At 44.6% G+C, this 24,386-nt stretch overlaps 2 protein-coding genes across 4 annotated transcripts in view; one reads left to right on the forward strand and one right to left on the reverse strand.

The window, feature by feature from the left end:
• Window positions 1-2,407: 2,407 nt before the first annotated feature.
• On the reverse strand, window positions 2,408-3,318 carry LOC128305880 (uncharacterized). The gene is made up of 3 exons (XM_053043510.1): window positions 3,302-3,318; window positions 3,061-3,213; window positions 2,408-2,993 (listed from the first exon to the last, which is right to left on the reverse strand). The coding sequence occupies exons 1-3, from the start codon at window positions 3,316-3,318 to the stop codon at window positions 2,408-2,410; spliced, it is 756 nt and encodes a 251-aa protein (XP_052899470.1).
• A 4,694-nt stretch (window positions 3,319-8,012) lies between these two features.
• Window positions 8,013-24,386, forward strand: part of LOC128301852 (potassium voltage-gated channel protein Shaw) — a 40,045-nt gene continuing 23,671 nt past the window's right edge. For all 3 annotated transcript variants that reach the window (XR_008287355.1, XM_053038500.1, XM_053038501.1), the window contains exons 1-6: window positions 8,013-8,740; window positions 12,165-12,282; window positions 19,714-19,908; window positions 20,023-20,241; window positions 21,233-21,836; window positions 22,079-22,168. Coding sequence is in view for 2 of the 3 variants with exons in the window: in XM_053038500.1 (XP_052894460.1) it covers window positions 8,538-8,740; window positions 12,165-12,282; window positions 19,714-19,908; window positions 20,023-20,241; window positions 21,233-21,836; window positions 22,079-22,168 (1,429 nt within the window). In the remaining variant the exon portion in view is untranslated. The remainder of the gene's footprint in view (window positions 8,741-12,164; window positions 12,283-19,713; window positions 19,909-20,022; window positions 20,242-21,232; window positions 21,837-22,078; window positions 22,169-24,386) is intronic.

Below are 24,386 nucleotides of genomic sequence, written 5' to 3' on the forward strand. Positions count from 1 at the left end.
AACTTATCCACCCCAATTCACGTGTGAATCACACTTTAAACAACATCGTATAAGCCTAAAAATGTTCCAAGAGGTCATTAAATCAAACGTAACATTGTTCGATCGGAATCACATTTTATCGTTACGACAAAATTGAGCAAATTTCTTCAACTTCATCGATTACCATTTCATTGCTCCTGCTGGCATTTTTCGTTCTCCGCTTCACTTCACATACCGTGTCGCTGTCCATGAAGCGATTATCTAACCCCAAAGTGTTTCGCTTCTCTTTACACGATGCTAATTTATCCCACCATTTAATCAGCACATTACCATCATCACCATCGCCCTCTATCTTCATCCGCCGGGAGCAAATCTAAAGCGGTGCCGGTCTATCCGCCGTACCCCATCCGTCCCGCCATCTCTCCTGGCCCAAAACCATCTTAGCGTTCTGGTTCAAAACAAAACAAACCACCACCAACACCACTTTCCGCACATTGCCCACATTGTAACCGGCTCCGGGTGGCATTAATAGAGAACACCATAAAAATAGCACAAATCGGCTCTTTCGAGCGGAAATCTCACAACGCCCACTGACGCCGGGTACACCGCATCGATTGGTGTCCGATACATCGTGGACCTCATCCGGATGGTTTTGTGCCGCATCTCGACGACGTATCTGGAGCAGATGTAACATCAACATTCGCAACGGTTACGGTTCGCAACGCGTTGAAAGAAGATCGTGTAGAGGATGTCCGTGTGCGAACACTAAGGTTCACACAAATGAGAACTTACTACCGTCAGGGCGGAATGTAACAAAGAACAACTTCAATCTAGAGTGAAATCTTCGCAAGTCATACTTCAACAAGAGGATGCCTTTAAATTCTGTTCCAATAAAATTCCTTTCGGACATCAGAAGGCGGACGGTTTGAAAGCAGAAATTCTTCACAATACATAACCCACAACCCACCGAGAAGATGCTATTGATTTTGTTTGTACGAAAAGCATCCAAAAAGAACGACACCCAGACACCACTAACAGCTTTACAATGTTCCAAACGTTGCGGCAGTGGCCGAAAAACCCGACCCAGCATGGCCGGAAGTGTGCCGTCGCAAAGTGACAATAAGACGATATCAATTATTCAGATTCAATTTACATTTCGCCAGTCACGGGCTCCACTCGCTGCACGGGACGCCGCCGCAACAATGCTCACCACAATGGAATCGCTCCTAAATCTTGCGCCTTCACCTTCGCCAGTGGCCGTGCAGCTTTAAGCTATTACTCTCTGCGGCCCACATGTAGACGAGCAGAAAACGCAACACAGAAAATGACAATCGGATTAGTGGAAAGCGGTGCGAAAGCGGATGGCAACCACGAGGTTGCCCGCAGCCAGCTCGGTGTGCTCATGTTTCATGACGTTCGTTGTCTTCTCGACCGCAAATCGGTCACGTCACCAACTCGTAGAATGCCCACCGGAACCGGGCCGGACACCGGATATCGATTGCAAATCGTGCTGTCTGTTGATGTTCGCATTTGAACTCCCGCAGGGACGTGCCGGTGCTCTTTTGTTGCCTACCGCAAGCATCGATCGATTGATTGCGGTACACCATGCCGCACTGTGTCCCAGGGTGTGTACCGGCCCCTGTCACCAGGGAACCAGGGCAGAAAAATTGCCCAACAGCACCTTCCTATTTGTGAGGCGTGTCATCAGATATGGAGCTGCTGTGCCGATGGCCGACACACACACCTCGAGATGCCTCAGGGGATTACAATTATGCTTGACACAGGGAACAACGATTGAGTTACCATGGATGATGGTTTGCTTTTGGATTTTAGGTTTCTTAAGCCACAAAAAAGGTGGAACATACTTCAAGAAATATTTGCCAGAACAATGTGGACTACAAAGAACAAAAAAGACACACGCTTTATTGAACAATGCCACGCACTTGCATCGAACGTATCAACCATAGGCAAGTTATTGCTCTAATCACGAATAATCGCCAGAATGCTTATTGATTGTATGGTACACATCGAACCATTGCCTACACTTGCTCATTTCGATGTGGTTTGCTTGTTATGTTGATAGACTCCACAGTAAACAAATAGCGGATCGATGTGGTCCCTGAGCAGAAATGGGCTATATTTATTCTCGAGATTTACTGCCGAAGGTCGTTAAAAACGAATTTGCTTCAACGAGCACTCGTTTACGGTGAAAGTAATGGTATGTCAATCTGGTCAATATTTGCTCACATTATGTTTAATGCACACACAGCTAATATTTTCCCTAACCATAGAGACCGACATATTATTTTATTATTATTAGAGGCTAACATTAAAAAAGAAAGGTTCAACATCTTCACACTATATCAACAACGAATATTGTATACAACAAACAAAGGGAACAAAAGGAACAAAGGTAATTAAGGGAAATTTATTGCTCATTAGGCAACAGTATGGCACCAATCCAGCCAAAAAAAATATTCATAATATCTAGCGTCATAATAAATAGATCTAGAATATTAAACTTAGGTGTTGTATCGGTTAAACTATAATCTTTTGGATTGAACACCATTAGGTTATGGTCCACTAGCTCGGTTTCGTCTTCCTCATCGTCGTGCAGCATACTTTCTTCCACCACATGTATCTCTTCGTTGATACTTGCCTTTAACTTTCTACTAGCCATCCAATAGCCCCCGTTCAGAACAGCATTGTACACTAGGAACGCAACAATACACGCCAACAATATCATCGCGCTCCACCCGATCATTCTCCATAGCCACCACAAGTATTCTCTCCAGTGATATCTACACCGCCTGTGTTCGTTGCAAATGTTCACGAATGTGCAGTTTGGATGGCTGGTGTTGTTTCCCACCAACTCCGGATCACACGTGCAAGGGTTCAACTTGTCCGATGTATCGTCATAAATTATGTCGCGTACTTTCGAAGATTTACTGGAGCAAGTGAGATGCGATTTGGCATCACCGATCATCATCTTTCTTCGGGAAACGATAGTTTTTCTGTGGAAAGATATTAAACACCATTTAGGATCAAACATCCAGCATTGAAGAGTCTTCTTTTACTTACCTTTCAATCACGGTTTGTGGAGATATCGAGGACTTCGACATGGGAATTTTTGTGTTAGACGGGGTGCTTGATGCCATCAGTGTGCCAGGCCGGTTCATTTTGGGTCCAGTGAGGATGTGTTCACTTTTAACCCTGTTAACGGAACGAGGTGATCTGTGAAATTGGAATTTTATTGCACGGTGAAACATTTGGCACAATTACGCCCACACACACACACACACAGTGCACTCCAATTACTTACTTGCCAATGGTCGCCATTTTTGTACCACCGTACTGTTGCAAGCTATACCTTTATTTGAAGTATTTTCATGTACGCCAATCGTCAATGGATGCTTTGTTCAGTCGATACCATGGTGTACGCTGCGGAGTTATGAAACGGATTACTCTGATCGAAATTGATAATACTACGTTTTTTTGGATATTAAATGTCACTTACAACGGTCGATCAATTCGAATTGATATTTTCGTACTGTTTGTGTGGGTAATTTTAATCGATTTTTTTATATCACAGTATAGAAATCACAGGGCCACAGAACCCTCTGTTGTGTTGGTAGCGGCGCCGGTCTTCACACGACAGGATCGTTCTAAAATCCCATCAGGAGCAAACACCTATACACAGGACTGAATATTCCGCGTCGGGTAAATAAAGTCAAAGAAAGCCAGAAATGACAGGCCACGATCTCTTGATAATATTATACGCTATACTCACATGTTATTATGATTGTTAGGTATTATTTTATAAAAAAGAACGAATACACTGTAATCATTTCGAATGTTAAATATAATTCCACTTGTAGGATGACTTGTATTTGACAAAGATAGAAAGAGATGATATCATGTTGTTATCATCCTTTTCGAAGAATACGTTAGTTATCGAAAGAGCACCTTCTATGGCACGTGAAGTATGTAATATGTAGCAGAATGTTTGAATGGACATGATGGAAGACATTTTCCACAGTCGATTAGCCTCTTCCATGAATTTAAGCTGCACTATTTAGAGCGTAACATTCCTTTGGAACATTTCTCAGTACAACCAATCCTGCTGAACAGACTGAATATCGAACGATTATAGTTTTCTTTGAATTGAGATTAAATTGAAGGTTGACTCCCGGCTAGAATCCAAGTCATGGATCAATACACTCCATTTTTGGTTCTATCTTATCCCACATAAATCGGATAAGAACGTAAAATTTGTACTTCAATGCAATTTATGCTAGCTCCCAATAGTTCCTCTCTGCAAAACGATGTTGAAGACAGACCGATCGAGGTTATCAATACAATGCTCTTCGACCTTCTATGATTTTATGGCTTTATTTTGAAATTTATACCTCAGAGATCCCTTTGAAGGATACGAAAATTCATACATCCCCTTAGCGTTAATACCCAACCAACCACTAATGAGCTTTTGGGAAGGTAAAGAGTGTAGTAAAGGGAGTCGTAAATTATGAACACGCTATGACACTGCACTCTGCTGGTACGGTTCGAACCGGATCGAATAAATCCTATTTTTCATCATTTCATACCTCATCAATCCTTTTTTATCTAGTCTTCTTCTTCTTCTTTGCGCATAGCCAGCTTTATAAATCACTCCCCCAAAACTTCGTATGTTCCTAACCTGCCACTAAGCGTTGACCCTCGAAAGCCATCACTGGCGCATAGTTCACATCATCAGTCATTTCAAAGTTGCTGGCGTTCTCCTTTTAACGGCGTGACAAACGTTCCATTGAGACGATGGGTTTCCTCCCTTCTTCCCCAACAGTTCTCGGGACTGTCCAATCATTTTCTAAACACGAGTAATGTTGATTGGATTTTTGACATCGCCTTTGCCCTGTTTGCCATTGCACAAGAAAGAACCGGTCGGATTGGCGCTGTACGGCGGGGAGTGCCTACTTGACATAATATTTATCCATGGAGCTCACCACAAACTCAAGCTCAAGCACACGACACTTGAAGACACTACCCAGTATGGAGGACACCGTTTCGACGTGTCATCAGTTTTGGTTCGGGTACAAGGTGGATGCCAAAATGTTACCGATAAAAAAAAAACACGAATGATGAAAATTCAACTTGTCTTTAAAGAAAACAACGAGAATAAACCTGAAAACCGGAGGCCGCATAAGAAATAGAGATGTTTTTCTAGCAAAGCCTCTAGCATCTAGTGCGGAACGGGAGAAGGAAAAAGCGAAACTAATTCTAGTCTAAAGATACCGTACGTAAGAAAATGACAAACTTTATCGAGTGGCTTCACGAACTCAAAAGCCATCGGAAAAACCGAAAAAAAGATGAATGAAGTCGGATTACGTTGCGGAGGCTTTTTTTCCTCTCGTTTTCGAGCATGACGCAAGCTGTTCCTCATAGCATCTGCTAGTATTTCATAACCACCCGAGTTTCGATCTGGTGAGTCGAAACCGGCCCTTAAAGGTTCGTTACTATCGCATGATATCCACAGGGCATAGAACGAAGAGCGAAAAAATACTCAAAAGTGATTAGAACAAATGAAACCTATAAAATCCAATTTGTACAGGATCTTTCTCCCTGCGTGAAGATAACCGACCGTAATTGAACCTTCTGAAAAGAGATGCTGTTTTTTTGTTTTTTTTTTTAAGGATAAAGTGAAGCTATTGAGTTTCTCGCTGTCTCCAGCAAGGTACAATTTGAATGACTGCAGTCGCGCGTAATCAAATACCGTTCCATAACAATATTGCACGTTCCGATACATTAAAACTCCATTTGTCTTCCAATTGCGGCTGGTGTTCTCACCATGAACGAAAATTAATTACTGTTTTGTTTCTAATTTATTTTCCTCACCCACAGCTTAGCTTCAGCTACAACCAACATAACACTCTCAAAATAAATATCAATATGGAGAAACTCTCGTCCGATGGACTCCATGAATTCGAACTCAAATGTACTTTTCAGTTATTTGGTTATTAAGATACCTGCTAAGATGATTTCCTGTATAAAGCTATGTCGTCAAGAGGTCTTTAACTGAAGCGTCCGCTGGCAACTGCTGGCAAGCGTAAAAATTATGAATGAACTTCACATTTACAATGTCTGGTCGAAATGGCAGCTCGAAAGAGATAATTTGTAACCTTTAATGCATCACGATGGTAAGAAATTATAAGCTCAAGGTTACGCTGAGGAGCACCACTTCAAACGCAGCGCGTAATGCGTAATGAAGCCACAACTGCCGCTTTCGTCAATATCAACCACGATTCCATCCCCTTCGAGCATAACACTCGAATACGTTCTAGGGCGGTATTTAGTATACTGGCCTCGTCCTCTACAACTCGCACTCTCTATCTTCCGAAAACACATACATTTCCCGGTACCTTGTTGCGCTTGTTTCGGCTAAATAAACAATCGCCCATCCGACACACTGTTTGAGCACGAGGACTTGTAGCAATAACAACATTGCTTTTGCGCGGAGCGTTTACGAGTTTTCTTGGGACGCTTCACCGACCGGTGATGATACTCTTTGATGAGCGGTATCCGGTGCAATGCCGGAGCTCCAGCAGCACCACTAAACAAGCCTCGTCAACTGGCAAAACGCTTCCACGCAATAAACTTCCCAACCACGGGGAGGGAGAATTAGTTGGGCAATGTTTGATTTATAGCACAGCCAGAACCGCTGCCTGGTTTTAGTGATCTTCAAAGTTTGCCCTTTTATTACGGATAAACATTGGCGAATGGAGACGTCGCTGGTACTGATCGTTGATCCAACGCGTACGTCATGTCATGTGGCTTGAATGGTCCAAATCACCCAAAGGGCACGCAGAGCAGCCTACGGGAGGATGTCTAAGCGGAGTGCACGATTCCTGAAAAGTTTGTTTTGGAATTACTTTGATCTTCGTTTCACTATGCTTCAAACCAACTGCACCATTTTCTAATTCCAATTACATCCATTTCTGGGAACTCCTTTCTGGAACTTTCACTTCTTGCCTACAATTGATTTATTCACGCTCAAAAACTTAACTCATGCATCATTTCTTTCCCTTTTTACATTCCTTCACAGATCACGAGCCGTCCATTAACGTCCCAGTGCAGCGTACACGGTGCGGATAAGACTCCATTTCCAAAGGCCACTGACCGAGATCAGCTTCATTTGCCCACCATCATCAGCGTCATCTAAACTTCGGTGGCTTCGTGTAATAAAGTCGGTCCAATTTGCTAAATGTAAGGTCGGTAATCTTCGCTGGAAGGTAATGGTGAAGCACTTCTGGGTGTTTTACTCGAATGCTTAGCACGAGACGAATTGAACCTGGAGTCTGGTAAGGTGCGGGGGAGCTTTATACGTCTTCGTGAATGATCCTGGCATATAAAACCATCATCAAACCGGGTGGTCAGTAACACAACCCTCTTTCAACGCGACGAGAACTCTTCGAGCACCGAAGCATTATTCAACCCATCAAGCTTCGCACACCTCTTACGCATCGTACGTGACCATAAAAATTGACTCCTTCGATTCATTTCCGTTTCTTATCGTCACTCCCCTTTGGACATCGTTCCCATCTGCAGTGTTACAAAGCATCCGGCATCTCCGGCAGGCGTCCACTCCTATTCCTCAGCGTCATTTTTTGGGAGTGAGCCGAAGTGACAAATCGATCAGAAGTTGCTTCCGTTCAATCGATACGTGTGCGTGTGTGCGTCCGATGCCGGGACCATTCCCGGCCTACCCACGGGAAATGAGAAAACGCAAACGCATCAAACCGTAGCAGTAGGCGACGACGGTACAGTGACCAGCCGGTGTACGTGGTTCCGCTACTAGGTGACGTGCAAAAGTGTTGATCATGCCAACTGCCTGACGGTACGAGCAGACAGTCTGCAAGCGGGGGAGTGAGTGAGTGTGAGTGAGTTCTGTTTTTTTGTTTTTCCTTCGTTCGATTGCCCACTGAAGACATCGCAAGCCACAAGAATATTTTTGGAGTGCGGTGCGTAGTTTGTAGGTGGAGCTCCGTGCAGACTCCGGAACAAGGACCGGATGACGTTGGATGGTCTGCTCACCATTAACTGTGCCCCGACTCACCATTTGAGAAGATTACGGCAAAAGAAATGCAAAACTAAGTGTCACATTACGAATCCTTGCGAAGATGGGACCCTTTTGCTTGGTGATAAATGAGAGCAACCCGAACTCGACCCATCCGTGCAGTGAGTGAAGCTTTCCGTGCGTAAAGTCGATGCTAATGGTGAAGAAGAGCATCAAAAATATCCCCTATAATAGCGTGTCCCCTTAAGCAGCTTAATTTCTGCAATTTACGAAAGTGATAAAAGAGTGTAACGTTGAAGGTCACGGTACGCGATCGAACATGAATGCCACGCCAGTTGCAAACGTACGAAGATACCAGAAAACCATTTTGCGGTGCACAAGTTCCATCCCTGCGTGAGGCAGGAAACAACAACCCCCAAAAATAGGGCCCCACGGTACCGTATTTAATTCATTTACCGCTCAACGCAACCGAACCACAGACGGCTGCACCATGAATATTATGGACTCGGAGAACCGGGTCGTGCTGAACGTTGGCGGCATACGGCACGAAACGTACAAGGCAACGCTCAAGAAGATCCCGGCCACAAGACTATCGCGCCTAACTGAGGCACTGGCCAATTACGATCCCATCCTGAACGAGTACTTCTTCGATCGGCACCCGGGCGTGTTCGCACAGGTGCTCAATTACTATCGGTGAGTATGCATGCATGCGTGTGGATGTGGCACGATAAAATATTCACCATCGGCGCTCTGTTTTGCACGCTCCTTTTTTTCCTCCTGGGGCATATTTATTGGCAGGGGCGCCATAAGAAGTTAATATCGTGTGGTTAATAAATTTCCCTCAAGATGCTTACAAGGGCAGAAATGATATTAGCGAAGTAAATTTAATATTCGCGTAGGAATTAAATGAAGTAACGAATGGTTTTCATTTTTAAATTATTTTCGCTCAATCGCTATACTCAATTACGCCTAAATGTAGGCAATTGAAAATTCATCAATTCAAGCGAACCGTTTATTCAGGAGCGAACAAAATACAAACTTTACGATACAATCTTTACGTCAAAACTTTACATCTTACTATCGACTATGGCATGGGACTCATTATGCAGCAATTCACTTACCACTCCCTGGTACGACTCAAACACTTTCACCAACACAAAACTATCTTTACATTCATTGTACGGCGAAATTTCACACCTCAGAGATTCCAAGCCGATTAGCGCACGGCTTATTTTCGCATCACCTTACCAAGAGTATCCTGCCGTTGCCAAGTACCACCGAAATGGGTGTGAAAATTATCCGGAACACTTCCGCATTTTACGCTCCAATCACTGAGGACCGTGAGGAATGCAGCACGCTGTGTTAAGAATTTGCATACTTTCCGGCGCTAGTGTCCACACACCTCAGCAGCACGATGACAACGCGCGCGCTGTCCAGTTGGCAAGTTGCAGCACGAAAACTCTCCCGGTTGTTTGTTTCCTGGCGAGTGTTGGACTTTGTCCCTCCGCCACGCGCAACTCCTTGCCACCCGAAAATCGGCTAAAAATGGGTCGGAATTTGTATCATCCACCGGCAACAGCTTCGCACCCGTGAACGTTTTGCGCAAACCCTTGCTCTAATGAGCCTGCTTATCGCACACACCCTGGCCACACCATACGGCACGGCGAACTAACAGAGGAGTGCTCGCAGGTGAATAATTTAACGTGCTACTAGCCACTCTTTAGCTACCCTTGAAGGACGCGTCCGTTGTCCGTTTTATAATGCCAGCAAGGCTGGGCTAGAACAGCCGTTTGCTGAGATCGATGTTTGCTCACGGACGGAAGTGCCGGTTGAAAAACGGTTTCCCTACGCTTTAAGCACATCCCACCTGGTGTTGGGAAGTTGTACCTTAGTTCCCTAGCTCTTGGTGGTGGTTCGTGCTGCCAAAAATGTCCATACATATTAAACAACGTCCTGTCGCTCCCCAAAGGCTCATCCCGTTCCATTTTTAATGTATTCTTCAAAATTATGTGAACCTTCCATTAAACTATTCCCTGCGAGGAATAGGACCACACGAAGTTTTCGGCAAGCTTTGGTCTAGTTTGAAGCTAGCCAGTGAAGCTTTACACTGATGGACACAAGTCTTTCGGTTCGATGATGCCTTAACGATTACAAGTGCTTTATCGATCACAAAGTTACAAAGCTATTTTTCATATCTGAAATATCTTCCGTGTTCTGTACCTTCCAACCCGAACACAGCACTGCTTCAAACAACAACGAAAAAAAAAATCCATTGTGTGGGGAAATAAATTGATGATGTGAATAATTCACACGATTTAAGCAAGTAATGGGGCCGGAATGTGCAGTTTTAAACACAGATGATACATACTTACTTGCTAGCACTTTCAACATTTTCCCTTTTAATCATAGTGAACAGTAAGCCACAACAAATGGCTTACCGTGTCGGCGGCATCCGTGCGAAGCAGCGCTTGAACCCCAACTGTCCATGGCGCTTTTCCGAGTTCCGAGAAATTTTAAACACCAGATAAGCGCTCCCACACCGGCACACCGACCGGCGCCCAGACGCTCATAATTTGAGCGAGTTTGGGCACCCGCAAATAAATTTGAAGCTGGTAATTTACGGGTTTCATAAATAAGGGTACGGGACTTTTCCGTTCGGTGTCGGAAACAGCTACCTGGGCAACAGTGTGCTCGGGAGTGTAAGAAAATTTAGTACAGCTACTGTACTCACCCTCAGTGTTTGTATGTTTTGGACGGGGAAAGAAGTTTTCCGGATTCAAATTTCAACCTGATCCACTCCATCATCTTTCGGCTTACCGGAATGGGTAAGCGTGGCAAAGCTGAAGTGCAATTGAATTTTCAAATTGTTTTATTATTTTTTGGTAACCCTGGCCAATCCTGTAACACGCTTTCGGTTTGCAGAATTTCGTGGCATTAAAATCGTTTTCAGTTGGACACCACAACAACACCGGATGCAAATTCGAATACCACGGCAGATACTCCCTTGTAATACATTCCACCAAAAATCATATCCATTTGATTAATAAAAATGAGTCAGCCTCCAGACACGATGCGAAAGGTTCCGGTACGGTGAATGAACGCAGCACCGATTGTAATGGCGCATACTGACAACGGAAAGCCACCGCAGTCCATTTATGTTGCACCATAAATTATCCAAAGTCACAAACGCGAACTCCACCGTGGGTTTGAGAATAACCACGCGCGCGGTTACTTCCACGTAATGAATTTTCACTTGAATTTTTCATTGTGGTTTTGCATACAAACGGTGAACGGTGCGTGAGTGCAAAGTTTGCATAAAAATTTCATCGGTGAAATGAACCAACCAAGTGGCAAATTAAGCGCAGAGAAACAAAAAAAAAACGGGGGAAATGTTAAGGCCAGAATACGTGGTTGAACAGGGCTGTTTTTGATTGTATCGAACGATTGCGAAGGGATACACTTGGTTAACACGAGACCAGAACACTTTTAGGGAAACGCCTTTTAAAACCCTACCCATACGGACATTTTGAATGCATAAGACATTTTTGGTGACAGATCTGATTTTGACAGGACAGTTTTCTTATTGTAATGTATTGTGTTGCAGAACTTTTACTTAACTTTTACATTGCAATGACCCATAAAACATTAACACATAAACCAACTATTCGAAAACGTTTACACAGCGATCAAGAAAGCCTAGACCGCCTTTTAGCTCTGCAGTAGATACCACAAATCTTGCCAGTATTTGAGTGGTTTAGAATTGCTTCATATGAGTTCTTTCATATAAATGACGAGAATAATCATTTTTGATTAAAAAAGCTATCTATTTTTAATAAACACTTGGGATGTAACCAGTTAAGACTTTTGACGAAAACAGCCTAAATGTTGGCAATCCGCAAAACAAAAGCTTGGCCATAACCGTTTTCCTGCTTCAGACCGTCAATTTCTCTGCACAAGGAAAGAAATATTTGCTTTCTAGTAAAATAAATAATTTTCACAATTTCTTCTGATGAAAAGGACACATTTTATCTGGATCTCGTTATCTAAATTTAATCGGGGAAGACTAATGCCTACCATTAAATATTCCTTTTCATTTCGTTCGTTGCCTTCGTTACAGCACCGGTAAATTGCACTATCCAACCGACGTCTGTGGTCCGCTGTTCGAAGAGGAGCTAGAATTTTGGGGTTTGGACTCCAACCAGGTTGAACCGTGCTGCTGGATGACCTACACACAGGTAAGCGAACGTCAGCCGAAAACGAACGAACCACTTTTTTTCCTGGGAATGAAGAGGAAAAACACACAACGCCAACCATCAACGGTATTGACGAAACCGAGATGACATCTAACGACAACGGTTCGTCTTGTCAGGATCGTTAGATTTGATTGATTTGTAAAGTGGCCGGCACAGCATCACTATTTGCTCCTATTTCCATCGGCACACAGCCACGTCCATGACCATTTCATGGTCAGCATACGATGATGAATGGATCCTAATTCCGGCCTGATTGATAGCACGGACCTCACAGCAGGACAAACATTACCGTACCGTACCATTCGCCCGCTGATATTGGCCACTCGGTTCGTCTTTCGGCCCTGGACCACAAACACACGCTTCGTCAAACGCTGCTCGAAGCTACTTTGTGGCCTTCGACATCGTTCATCAAAACCGTACGCAGCCAGGTCCGAAATCATTCCACTTGCCGGATGGACCAAATTGACATAACCACCGAACCGTACATCCGTCCCTTTTTCTGCCAGTGTAACCAGGACTCGGACTGGTCGTGGAGTGGCCGAAATTACCTTCCCCGCCAAATGCTGCCCCTACATGCAGCGGAATGATACGCCGTTTGACATTGCGGGACAAAACCCCGACAAACATTTGCGTGCACGTACGTTCTCAAGGACATGGAGGCTTCAAGAATGCGATATGTCTGTGTCGAATTTCGCCTCTCCGCTCGGGGTTTGCACAATTTATGCTTCAGGTCTCTTCGCAACAAATCGTTTTTTACCTAACGACCGAGCTGGATCGGTGCCCGGCGGCCGAAAAGCAATTGCAACCGGTTCGCTATGGTAACACACTGGCTAACGCACAAATTACATCACGATGCGATAGCGAAATTACGTGCATGGTTGTAATTTTAATCGTAATTGAAAAACATAAATCTACTTGCCAAACGCCAAACGGGGTTGGACAAAATTTGCGATTGTACAACGCAACACAAATCGATACAATGGGAACGCATTGTATTTATCAACCACGAACTGTGATAATTTCTACGATCGGTAATTCATGAAAAATCGCATGTTATGTTGCATCGATACCGGTATATTTATTTCATTTTCGATCCATTAACTGTGAAAATGATTATACTTTATTGCTCTGACCATCCCACACTCCAACACTCTCGTCAGACTTATTCTGTCGGATTTTGCTCGTTTTTGCACGCGAAACAATTTGGCAGCTCTATTCCTCAACTTCCACTGTTTCTGTTTCTTATTGATTCAGGAAGCTCGAAAAGCAGCGTGGTATTTTCATTGTGTCGGCGACGAAATAGCTCATAACTGTGCACCGTTACTATCAAACTCATCACAACGATCACCACCGAATGCCACCTCATGGTACGTTTTTTTCTCGCACTCAATGCACCAGAATCGATCAAAACGGATACCTCACGTCGTTTTCGTTTGATATGCACTCGATAAATGTCTGGGTCTCCAACATCTACCGCGTGACGCTTCTACCAACCACGTACTGCTGTTGATTCAGCTGCAGTTACCGTTCTCACTGCAAGATATCGACAACAAAGACGTAGCGAATAGATTCAGTGAAACAAAGTTAAAGTGATTCACCATTCACTAAAGCTTTTTTAAAGAACCTTCCTGGGGGTGAGTATGCACACAAAAGTTGCGTTTATGCGGTATCACATCGTCACGCTGAGCCCGGCATCAATCGTGCTAAACGATCGATCGAAGAATAAAAAAATACATCACTCCTAATTTGATTTATTCACACCTGCCACAAAGAAAATGGTTCCGTTCTGTTATTTTTTTCGCTTCTCTTGTCGCTTCCCGCGTTTCACAATGGCAGCTCATTTCCAAAAAATGCCCAACCCTCTCATGTGTGTCTGGGGCAATCCGACGCATACGCTTACGCTTTCCCAGCTTTTTCCAACATCAACGTCTAACAGACGAAAGATTGATGAGCGAGAACTTGTTACCGTACGTGATTTGTTAACATTAACTTGGCCGCTTCAAATCGAACGCTCCAGCGCGGTCCCTTGTAACTTTTCCGTTGTGTCGTCATCGCTCCAGCAAAGGGCGGGATAAAATACGTCCCACGAACATGATCGCAATATTTTGATGACGATTGGATAACATGACCGCGAAAAGTCGCGTTAGGAAAATTGGTTTCCATGCGTGGGAAGCACGGTGTTGAAGCGTCCCAACGCGCCGGGGAAACCTTACGCTCCCGACTGTCGATTACATCAAAGTGCCCTCGGGAAGGCTGGAAGTGTCTGTGTGCTCAAAAACGTTTTCCTTCACCCACTCGGCTGAAGTCAAGCGAACTCTGTGTGTGTGTTGCACGCTATGACAAGATTTACATTTCTCAAGAAATAGCAAATCGGTACGGTTAGAACTTTGCATGATAGCCCCGCTTCAGACACACAATTCTACGTAAAGTGCTGCCCTTTATCGTGAAGCTGTTTCAAGACCTTACCACATACACACCACGGCGACTCGCTCTCAATGCAAATAAGAGGATAAAGGCGTGATTTTGTGTCACCCGGGCAAACAATTTCGGGTACTGTTTGCATTTCGCTGGAACGGTTTATCATACGCAATTGATATTCGTTCGAAACCGGTTAAAGCGATATTCACACTTTTTGTGTGTGAAAAAAACTCTCATACATTTAGCACAGCAACCAAATTTTGTTTTATTGCATTTACTATCAAAATTAGATTGAAAAATCGTTTCAGACTTTTCTTATTCATAGCACAGTTGATAAAACATGTAAAAACCTCGTATTATATTTTAATAATGTCAAGGGGTTGGTTTTACAACGTATTCATTTGGAAAAATCCAATTAATATATTTTATACAAGCTCCGAGCCATGTTTCGGAGCATTCACTACTATTTTGCACATTAAGCACGCCACTGATTTAACAGTTTCTAGACCGATTCGAAGAAGCTTTACATGATGAAACTTGTAAATATGGTCCATCAAGCTTCTTCAAGTGTTCCAAGGAGAAATCTTGATATGGTCACCGTGTACTGTGTAACCCCGCAATGGCAGACATCACCGCAGATCCTGAAGATGAAGTTCAAGAGCAAAATAATCTATGAGTACTACTCGTCCAAACAGTGAAGAAGAACCTGAACAAGATCGACTAGAACATTCGCACCTGTTCAGCAGACAAACACCAGAAGAAGCGAGGATTTGTAAAAACATTATTCGAATGGTTAACTATAACGTTGTGCCGAAGACCACCAACCCTTTGAATGGCACTTAGAAGCGTTGGGTTAATTTTTTTAGGACGAATATCCACCAGATAATCAAATCCAATAACTGTGAGGCCAACACGAAGTGAAAGTTGATAGCTAGAGTGACAATAGGTTAAAATAGGTTACCTTTTTTATGTTGGGTGGCATTCGCTATATTTCTGGTCAGTTTTGGCGTATGTTTACCCGACAGGACTTCGGAGCATATTTGCCAGACATTGGAATTACGTCAATTTTGTCGTATTGAATTGTTTTTATATGTTTTTGTCATCGTCATTTGTTCGTTTTTAATTGCATTCGTTACAATAGGCATGTAAATCTAATGTAAAATCCATTAATTAATTAAATACAGATTGAGTTATAGATGTACATAAATTAAATTGTGTTATTTTTACATACCTTTACGCTTCTATGCAGTGCCTAAGTAGTGCCTCATCTTGCAAACACAATGCTGGTAGCTTTTAATTGGATTACACCCAATACATCCTACCTTCATTTGGCTTTGGGACAGTTTTAATATGCAAACTGTATCAACTCCACACGTGTTTCGTACGTGACTGTTTTTCCTTCGAAATAAATCTTCCAAATACCTGCATCCCTCGAAACTCACAGCCACAGGATTTTCAAACTACCTGGCATCAGATTCCCTCGGGCTCGATAAGTAAATGATTAAAGTGTATAATGCACAATACCACTCAGACTGAGAGCAATAATCTAGCGAACAAAGTTTGCTGCTCAAATATGATTTGGCTTCTTCTTAGGGGAAGACTTGACTGTTCCTTTCCAACCCCCCCACAACGTAATTTCTCTTCGTCTATCTCTTCCAACTCCGAAATAGCATAACTTGCTCGCTTGAGAAACCCCTTGCCCGCAAAAGCAAACCCGCTATTCCTCATTCCTTTTTCAAGGGGCCGAGAATTCAAACAAACGAATCAAAACTTTTTCGCTCAAGAATTTATGCTTGCGTGAATGTTAATGCTACCAATGTGCCCCCCGGCAACAGGGGATGGGATGAAAACTAGCAAACGCTCAAAGTCTTCAAGGTGCTTCCGATTATCAGGCAACTTCTCGGTGCAGCTTCTTCGCCGTGTAGCGAAAGAATAGACGCTCCGGGAATGTCTGTAGCAAAGTATTTTCAATTTTCAAGAAAGTTTTCCACCAGGCTATTCATTCGTTCCCCAGCGTTACGTTTGCCCGATGTTTATTTCTATTGTTTCATATGCTCCCGTGTGTCATTGGAGGTCGGAAAAAGCTTTAAAATTGATTCGAAAACTCTCCAGCTGTGTTGTTGCAGAAACTATGTTTCAATCGCTTTGTGTGAATGCTGTGGTACTCTCGGAACATAGAACATTACTGTTCACCTGGGTGCAAATTGTCACCTTTTGCAGTATAATACGTAGAAACTGGCTTCTGTGAAAACTCCAGAATAAAATTTCATACTAAACAGCTTGTTTGACTTCCGCACTAACGATTGAAAGACTTCTTTTTGGTTTGAATTCAACTTTTGCGGTACGGAGAGTGATGGAGAATTGTGCCCACATTTAGGCGCTTGCTCTCAAAACGGAATATTTATTACGACTATCACATGTTTATCTATAGCCTATGAACAAAACTAAGGAGAAAATTTGTTTAGTACTCGCCTTACTCACCACAGTTTGCCTAATACATTGGCAATCACTTTGGAGGCATTCAGACGTATCATCGTACACCGCTAGACCTTGGATCATCAAACCTCAACACTATACATCGCACACACCCGCAGACGTTCTCTATTTGCGCAAACATTTTCTTCCCTTGGCTCTGACGATCAGCTTCCGCCAATCTGTCATACTGCCAATAACTAATCCATCATCAGGGATCGGAAAAGCGCGTGTGGCGTACCGTTGAAACCGCACACTCACTCATCACTCACCCAAACCGTGCCAAGCTGGGTGTCATTCGCGGTTTCCCGACACGCGATACACGATGGCAGAGGGGATCTAAATTTTAAGGCAAAATATTTACATTTTAGAGCACGCGTAGCTCTAGCTTCTCAGAAATACATCATCTCGAGATGTTGTGTTGGATGATATGAATTAGTGAGGTTAGGCAAGTATGCTCGGCAATTCACAAGGAAAACATGGCGCTATTTGGTAGTTCTCGTATCTGAACGAAGAATGTGACGCTATACTGCAGGCTTTCACGCAAAGCCTCAAGTCAGGCCCGGTCGTTTCAGACCAACTGCCTGGAAGATTCGATCATACAGCACCACGTTAATGTTGTACCGAGCGCCTCGAGTGCGAACTTGTCGTCTCGCCGATACGAATGATTATCTTCCATTAGTGAAACTGTTTACCGTCTGCGAGTCCCGCTGGCAGGCGCCAGTGGAAATGGCTTCCATCGGCCGTCCGATGTGCATAGGCACTACAAAGTAACGTACAGCGCCCGGCACAGGACTCGCACACGGGACGGCTTTTAAAAATGTATAATCCCGCCAGGGACATTCCTGGCTGGAGTAGTGCAAACCATCGACTGGTTTTTTGGTGAGTTGTGTTTGATGCGGCCGAGAAGTTCCACTGCCGCATCATGCCATCAAATGATCCGTGCCACTGATGTCCTCGTACACGGCACGTTCATCACCGTAACCTGGTGGCGCCAGTCCTTGGCAAGCGTCCTGCTCTCGGCCGAAAATGTTTGCCAAAGATAATGGTGTTTCCTCTCTCGGGGTTCTGTGTTTCCTTCGCCGTGCCATACCAGCCAGGCACGTGCACACGTACGGTCTCGGATGAGCCGGCAATGTCGTCATCATTTCTCGTTTATTATTTACGCAAATAGCGCCTCGCAACCGTATGGGCACGACTCGGTCTAGCTCGGTCCGCACTGCCCCTTCCATCCCTGGGAAGCCCAGCAGCTGCCTACCCTTTCGTTATTATTACCATTTTTTATGCCTCGTCTAAATCCTGCACTGCAAGCTCCCGACACTCTTCCTCTTCCGGGCGTGGACAACGTCATCACATTTCATATAATCGTTTCATAGACCACAGTGCGTCCGGTTGGCGTGCCCCGGGACGTGCCCACCGAGTTGCTTCGATGTGGCTTTCCGCTTTCATTTTATGGTAATGATTTATTGAGCCGTGTAATATTCTGCACCCGAGGGTCTCCCGAGGGATTCGCCCTCGGGTAGGTACAATTTATGAACCTTGCAAAGGAGAGAACCGAAATGAATAGGACGGCATTGACATGAGGGGAGCTTTGCTATTCTTCACACCGGGTGCAGCTAGTCTGCCCTGTACACTTACCTTCAAACCATAAAAGCTCACAGCTTCATCTAATCAGGATTAGTTCATTGTTTTGTCGGGTCGACTTTCCAATGCGAATATTGCGCCAGGCATGTCAAACATTTCAAAAATTGCTAGTTATAATAATTATCTTTATGCCGATTGCTGGAATCCTTGGAGTTCTTGACAATTGCGTTTGTAAATAAATTCCTTTAGCGCCTGAAAGTATGCAAACCCATTGTGATGAATTCAGATGCAGTTTCAGGAATAAAAGCTTTCATCGTTGTTTTCCGATTCAGGTGTCCCTAAACATAATAAAAATAGTTCATACACTGCAAGTGTCAAGTCAAGATCCAAGATCGATCTTTATTTACTTATTTAACTTCAAAGATATGCTCTAACAGTTACTCAATCTTATTCTGATTACGAAAGAATACTAAAATTGGTTGAAACGCCCTATTGACAACCCTGCCCAAGGACGGCAGCAATGTCCTTGCTGGCGAAAATTTCAAATCTGATACGATCTTTACGTGTGCTAAGATCCAACACCCACGCACACGGTGTGTCCGCAGGAGAATCAACCTATCAAAGCGACGGAAGTGGCATTGCGCAACAGCTCCGAACAGTCCACATATCTTCCGACAACCTATGTTGGAACCGTTGCAACGATTCCATCCAATAGACGTGGTGAAAAATATTCGAAAACACAGCACCACTTATCGATTGACCACCGAGTTAGTGTGGGATCTCCCCGTAAGGCGATAGACCTGCCCCGGTCTGTTTGCCCAATATCGATGCATAATTAATTCCATCTCTACTTCTTCGGCATACTATCCACACGGCACATCTTTCTACATTATGTGTCCTTTTTCCTCTCTCTCTCTCTCTTTCTCCATCTCGTCACAGCATCGCGATACACAGGAAACGCTCGCCGTGCTGGAACGGCTCGATCTCGACACGGAGAAACCGACGGAGGAGGAACTAGCTAGGAAATTCGGTTACGAGGACGATTATCTAAAGGGTACGGTTTCCTGGTGGCAGCACACGAAACCGCAAATTTGGTCGCTGTTCGATGAACCGTACAGCTCCAACGCTGCCAAGGTACGCCGGCGGATGCACGCCACCGTTGCGGCCGTGGGTGGGTGTGATTAACGCCCGAGAATGGTTCTTACTCACGGTTGGCTTTTCTTCCTTCTTGCGGTTTTTGCTCTGCAGATAATCGGTGTGATATCGGTGTTTTTCATCTGCGTCTCCATCCTGTCCTTCTGCCTGAAGACACACCCGGACATGCGGGTGCCCGTTATACGAAACATCACGGTCAAGACGGCCAACGGCAGTACGGCTTGGGTGCTGGACAAAACACAAACGAACGCCCACGTGGCATTCTTCTACATCGAATGTGTCTGCAATGCGTGGTTCACGTTCGAAATTTTGGTAAGTATCTAGTTTCGTGCTACTGAGCACGATTCCGTTCTGCGGGTTTTGCGATGGCGGTGACTTGGTCTAGAAAATGCGCCCGTTTCGGAATCGTCAATATTTGAACATAAAATGACGGTGCGAAGTTTTAAACGATTTGCCAAGCAAGCGCCGCATTCTTTCACCGTTGACAAATATAATCCATTTCGCCACCGCAATGAGCCATAAAATGTCTGTTCTCAAACTGAACCCAGACAACGGGACATTCTCCAGCAGATCTGCAATTCGCGAAACGGGAGTTCCACATTCCAGCGAACTGGGAACTGAAGTGTGGTCGACGAAAAAATAGCCTCACCCACTCCGCACATCCTTAAGACAATGAATGAAGGCAATAAACTGAGATTCCTCCAGTGATCCAGCCTGGCATGGTGAACATTACTCACCGTTGCGTCCCGCTGGATGACGTTGGACAAAGGTAATGTAATTTTATACGCTTTTCCGAGCACCTCCAGCGCCAGCCCAGTGCTTGGAAGAAACAATGACACTCTCTGTTACAACTTGTCACTTGTTGGACAATGGACGCTGGGTGGTATTTTTCTTGGATTTATAGCACGAAAAGCACGGATAATGGTAAATGAGTGCATTCGAGAGTCAGCGTGTAATGGGAAACCACCGCCACAGAGCAGACCTCCGTTTGTTGAGGTGCACCGTGGATGTGGTTTGCTACGCCACACAGTGGGAGTCCTACAGGCCATGCAGACGTCATCGTTGTTCTGTTGGCAAGCAAAGTTGCAGTGCAAAGTGAGACCCCATGCGGAGTGGCACTGTAATGACGACGACCATAAATTGTGGCGAATGGAATAAAATGCTCAGCATGACTTAAATCGTTAGCGCGTAGGCAAGACGGCCGTCAGACCGTCCGCTTTGTGGCTGACGGTTGCAGTAACCAAGATAAAACAACACGCGCACTTTAACGGCTCGGTTTCTCACCTTCCCCAATCTCCAATAGATACGCTTTATCTCCTCGCCCAACAAGTGCGAGTTCGTCACGTCATCTGTAAATATCATCGACTACATCGCGACGCTTAGCTTCTACGTGGATTTGGTGCTGCAGCGGTTCGCATCTCACCTGGAAAATGCGGACATCCTCGAGTTCTTCTCCATCATCCGTATCATGCGGCTGTTCAAGCTGACGCGCCACTCGTCCGGGCTGAAGATTCTCATACAGACGTTTCGTGCGTCCGCCAAAGAGCTAACGCTGCTGGTGTTTTTCCTCGTGCTCGGTATAGTGATCTTTGCCAGCCTCGTGTACTACGCCGAACGGATCCAGGCGAACCCGCACAACGACTTCAACAGCATCCCGCTCGGGCTGTGGTGGGCGCTGGTCACGATGACCACCGTCGGGTACGGGGATATGGCACCGAAGACGTACATCGGCATGTTCGTCGGTGCGCTGTGTGCGTTGGCCGGTGTACTAACGATAGCGCTGCCAGTTCCGGTCATTGTGAGCAACTTTGCGATGTACTACTCGCACACGCAGGCTCGCGCAAAGTTGCCCAAGAAGCGACGGCGTGTACTACCGGTGGAGCAACCCCGACAGCCACGTACCGCAGGTGAGTGGTCCACAACAAGCACACAAACACACAGCAGTAAAACCCCGCCAGGATACCTTACAAAATGGCCAATCTTTCTCTTTTTCCCCCGTTTTTCGTATTTGCTTCATTTGTTCACATTCACGCGCGATCAATTGCGTTCATTTACATGACGTACTCACCGCTTGCTGCTAAACGTTGCTGGCCCGCTCACGCATTATCACCACGCAACCACCGACGTCCACCTGGGCCAATGCCGGCAGGTCAAAGCGGTGGCATTGGTATGCCCGGTTCCGGCCCGATGGCTCGCCGCATGAACCAGGTGAAGACGAAGGATCTGGGACCGAAAATTGGTAAGTTTCATCTGGCCCGAACATTGGCGCTTGTGCCACCACCATCTTGCGTTTCCCTTTACGCTGTAACACGCAACAGGCGCCCTAGCAACAGGCGTTTAAAGCAGCCGTTTACATCTTCTAAATCGGCCGTTAGGTCTGCTAGATCCTAACAATCAACGGTTTGCTACGGTATTGATGTAACACACGCTACTCACGCGATCCTCAGTCGGTAGAAGAAGAGAACAATAACGCAAGAAAAGGAACGACTACAGCTTCAAGTAGACAAACGGTTACAAAAGTGGTGCAAAGCAATAACATTAACATCTCTTCCATTCACGTTCAAGTGCCATTTTTCATAAACGCCCAAACACGTTACACTGACACGCGCTTTCCTCGTGTGCCATTTTTGTGACCGTTAGCATTAGTGCTTTAGTGTGAACGATCGTTCAGCCACACCACACATCACTCATTTTCACAACCACCGTGTCCGTGTGTTTTCCGGTTTAGACTAATATTTCGAAAAATGAACTCCAACACCCCGTTCCGTACATAATTCACTACAAAAGACTACCACCCAGCCACTCAGCCACTCTCACCCATCTCACCACAGCCCAAATAAGCCTCTCCGCCGAGGATTCGTTTTGTTGTGCGATACATTTTCTTTTTATGTTGCCATGTCTTTTTCATGCTTTTCACGAGGAAATTCATTTCCACACCTTATTAACTACCTTCACGCTATCGATACCGTCGATAAGAAGAAATCGATTTTCCACAATGTTTTATTTCCGTTGCTTCCTTCGATGCGATTTCCTTTCAACTTAAGTCCAGAAAAGGCGCAACGTTCTTTATCCGTCGGGTGTTTTTTGTTTCTCTCTCTCCCAGTTGCTTTCATCCCCCTGTCAATTAGTTTGGTTCGTTCGCGCATTCGTTCCCTTTTCAACCTAAGCAGCCTTTTCCGGCAATTTCTTTCGCTTACCCACGAATGTTTGCCACAGACGCTTAAATCAAGTTAATATTTACACTTCTTTTATTTTTCGATTATCCATTCAATCGGTAAAGCTTGTTTGTGCTTCCGTTTGGTTCGAATTTTTCTTTTCGCTTCGCATTTTCTCCTTTCGTTTTCTGCTCTGTTTTGATTTGTTCGAGGAAGTGGAGAGCAAAAAAAAAACGCCAAACGAACCGAAAAAATTATAATTTGAAAGGTAAATCGATGGCGGATTATCGCTGAATGGCGGCCATATTTGAAGTGGCTAAGTGGTTCGATAAGGCTTGATATTAAGTGGTCTACCTAAAGTATGGCTTTGTTACTTTTTTTTGTTTTGAAATCGTTTGAATGGCATGAAATCAATAATCGTCATACGATCCGAGCTGCATGCGGGAGTTTCGGTACTCATACAGTTTCTGCAAATAGAATGATTTAGTTTAATTTTCTCATCACGTAAAAATTGGATTTTCTAACTAAAATGTTTACTTTTTCAATGCTAGTAATGCTGAAATAATGCGGATTGATTTTTAGGGCAGACTTTAACTCTGTTCATTAAGGTACAAGTTGCAGGTAATATTTATTATGCCGAGACTTATGAAGGACAATTTTGATGTTGTCGCTACAGAAAGCATCATCTTTCGAAACTTTAATTTCGAGGATTTCAAGCCACTCTGTAAAGAGGGCAGACAGGAAGAGGGACCACCACCTGGTCCTAGGAGTTCTTCAATAATTCTCCATTTCTCCAAAACATGCTGTAAGCTAGCGTTCTGTCCCACGACAGGGCCTTGCGCAAACTATATTTTGACATAATCATACTAAATCGCTAGATTGTTTCTTGAGCCGTTACTACTGTACTAACAGCAAATCTACCGTGTCTGTTGTTCAGCTTCGTGTATCAATAAATTAGCTCGAGGATGTCCGCTACATCCGACCGCATCAGCTTTGCACCATCACTCCAAATTCCATTTTGCAAGCTGCTAAACACCATTATCTCCAGAGATCACCGTAACCGAGTTGTTCGGAGTTAATCCACTAAAGCCATCCCAAGGCAATTTTCGGCGAACCGATCGAATCATTCCCACGCGGTCGCAATCGACACAGGAATGGAACCGTCTGGTCGGTAACCTCGATAATTACTCCAAAACTTTTCACCCCAAAAAGACACTCTCACTCCGTTTGCCACAATGCGGCTAGCACTCGAGTTTGGCCCACTGTGAACCTAGAAAGGAAGCGTTTGTGCTGCACCGGACG

Source organism: Anopheles moucheti, chromosome 3 (assembly GCF_943734755.1).
Source record: "Anopheles moucheti chromosome 3, idAnoMoucSN_F20_07, whole genome shotgun sequence".
Classification (NCBI taxonomy): Eukaryota; Metazoa; Arthropoda; class Insecta; order Diptera; family Culicidae; genus Anopheles; species Anopheles moucheti.

Coding starts and splice junctions, on each gene's coding strand:
- LOC128305880 (XM_053043510.1), bottom strand. Junction 2,994..3,060: donor CCACAAACCGTGATTGAAAG/GTAAGTAAAAGA, acceptor ATCTTTCCACAG/AAAAACTATCGTTTCCCGAA.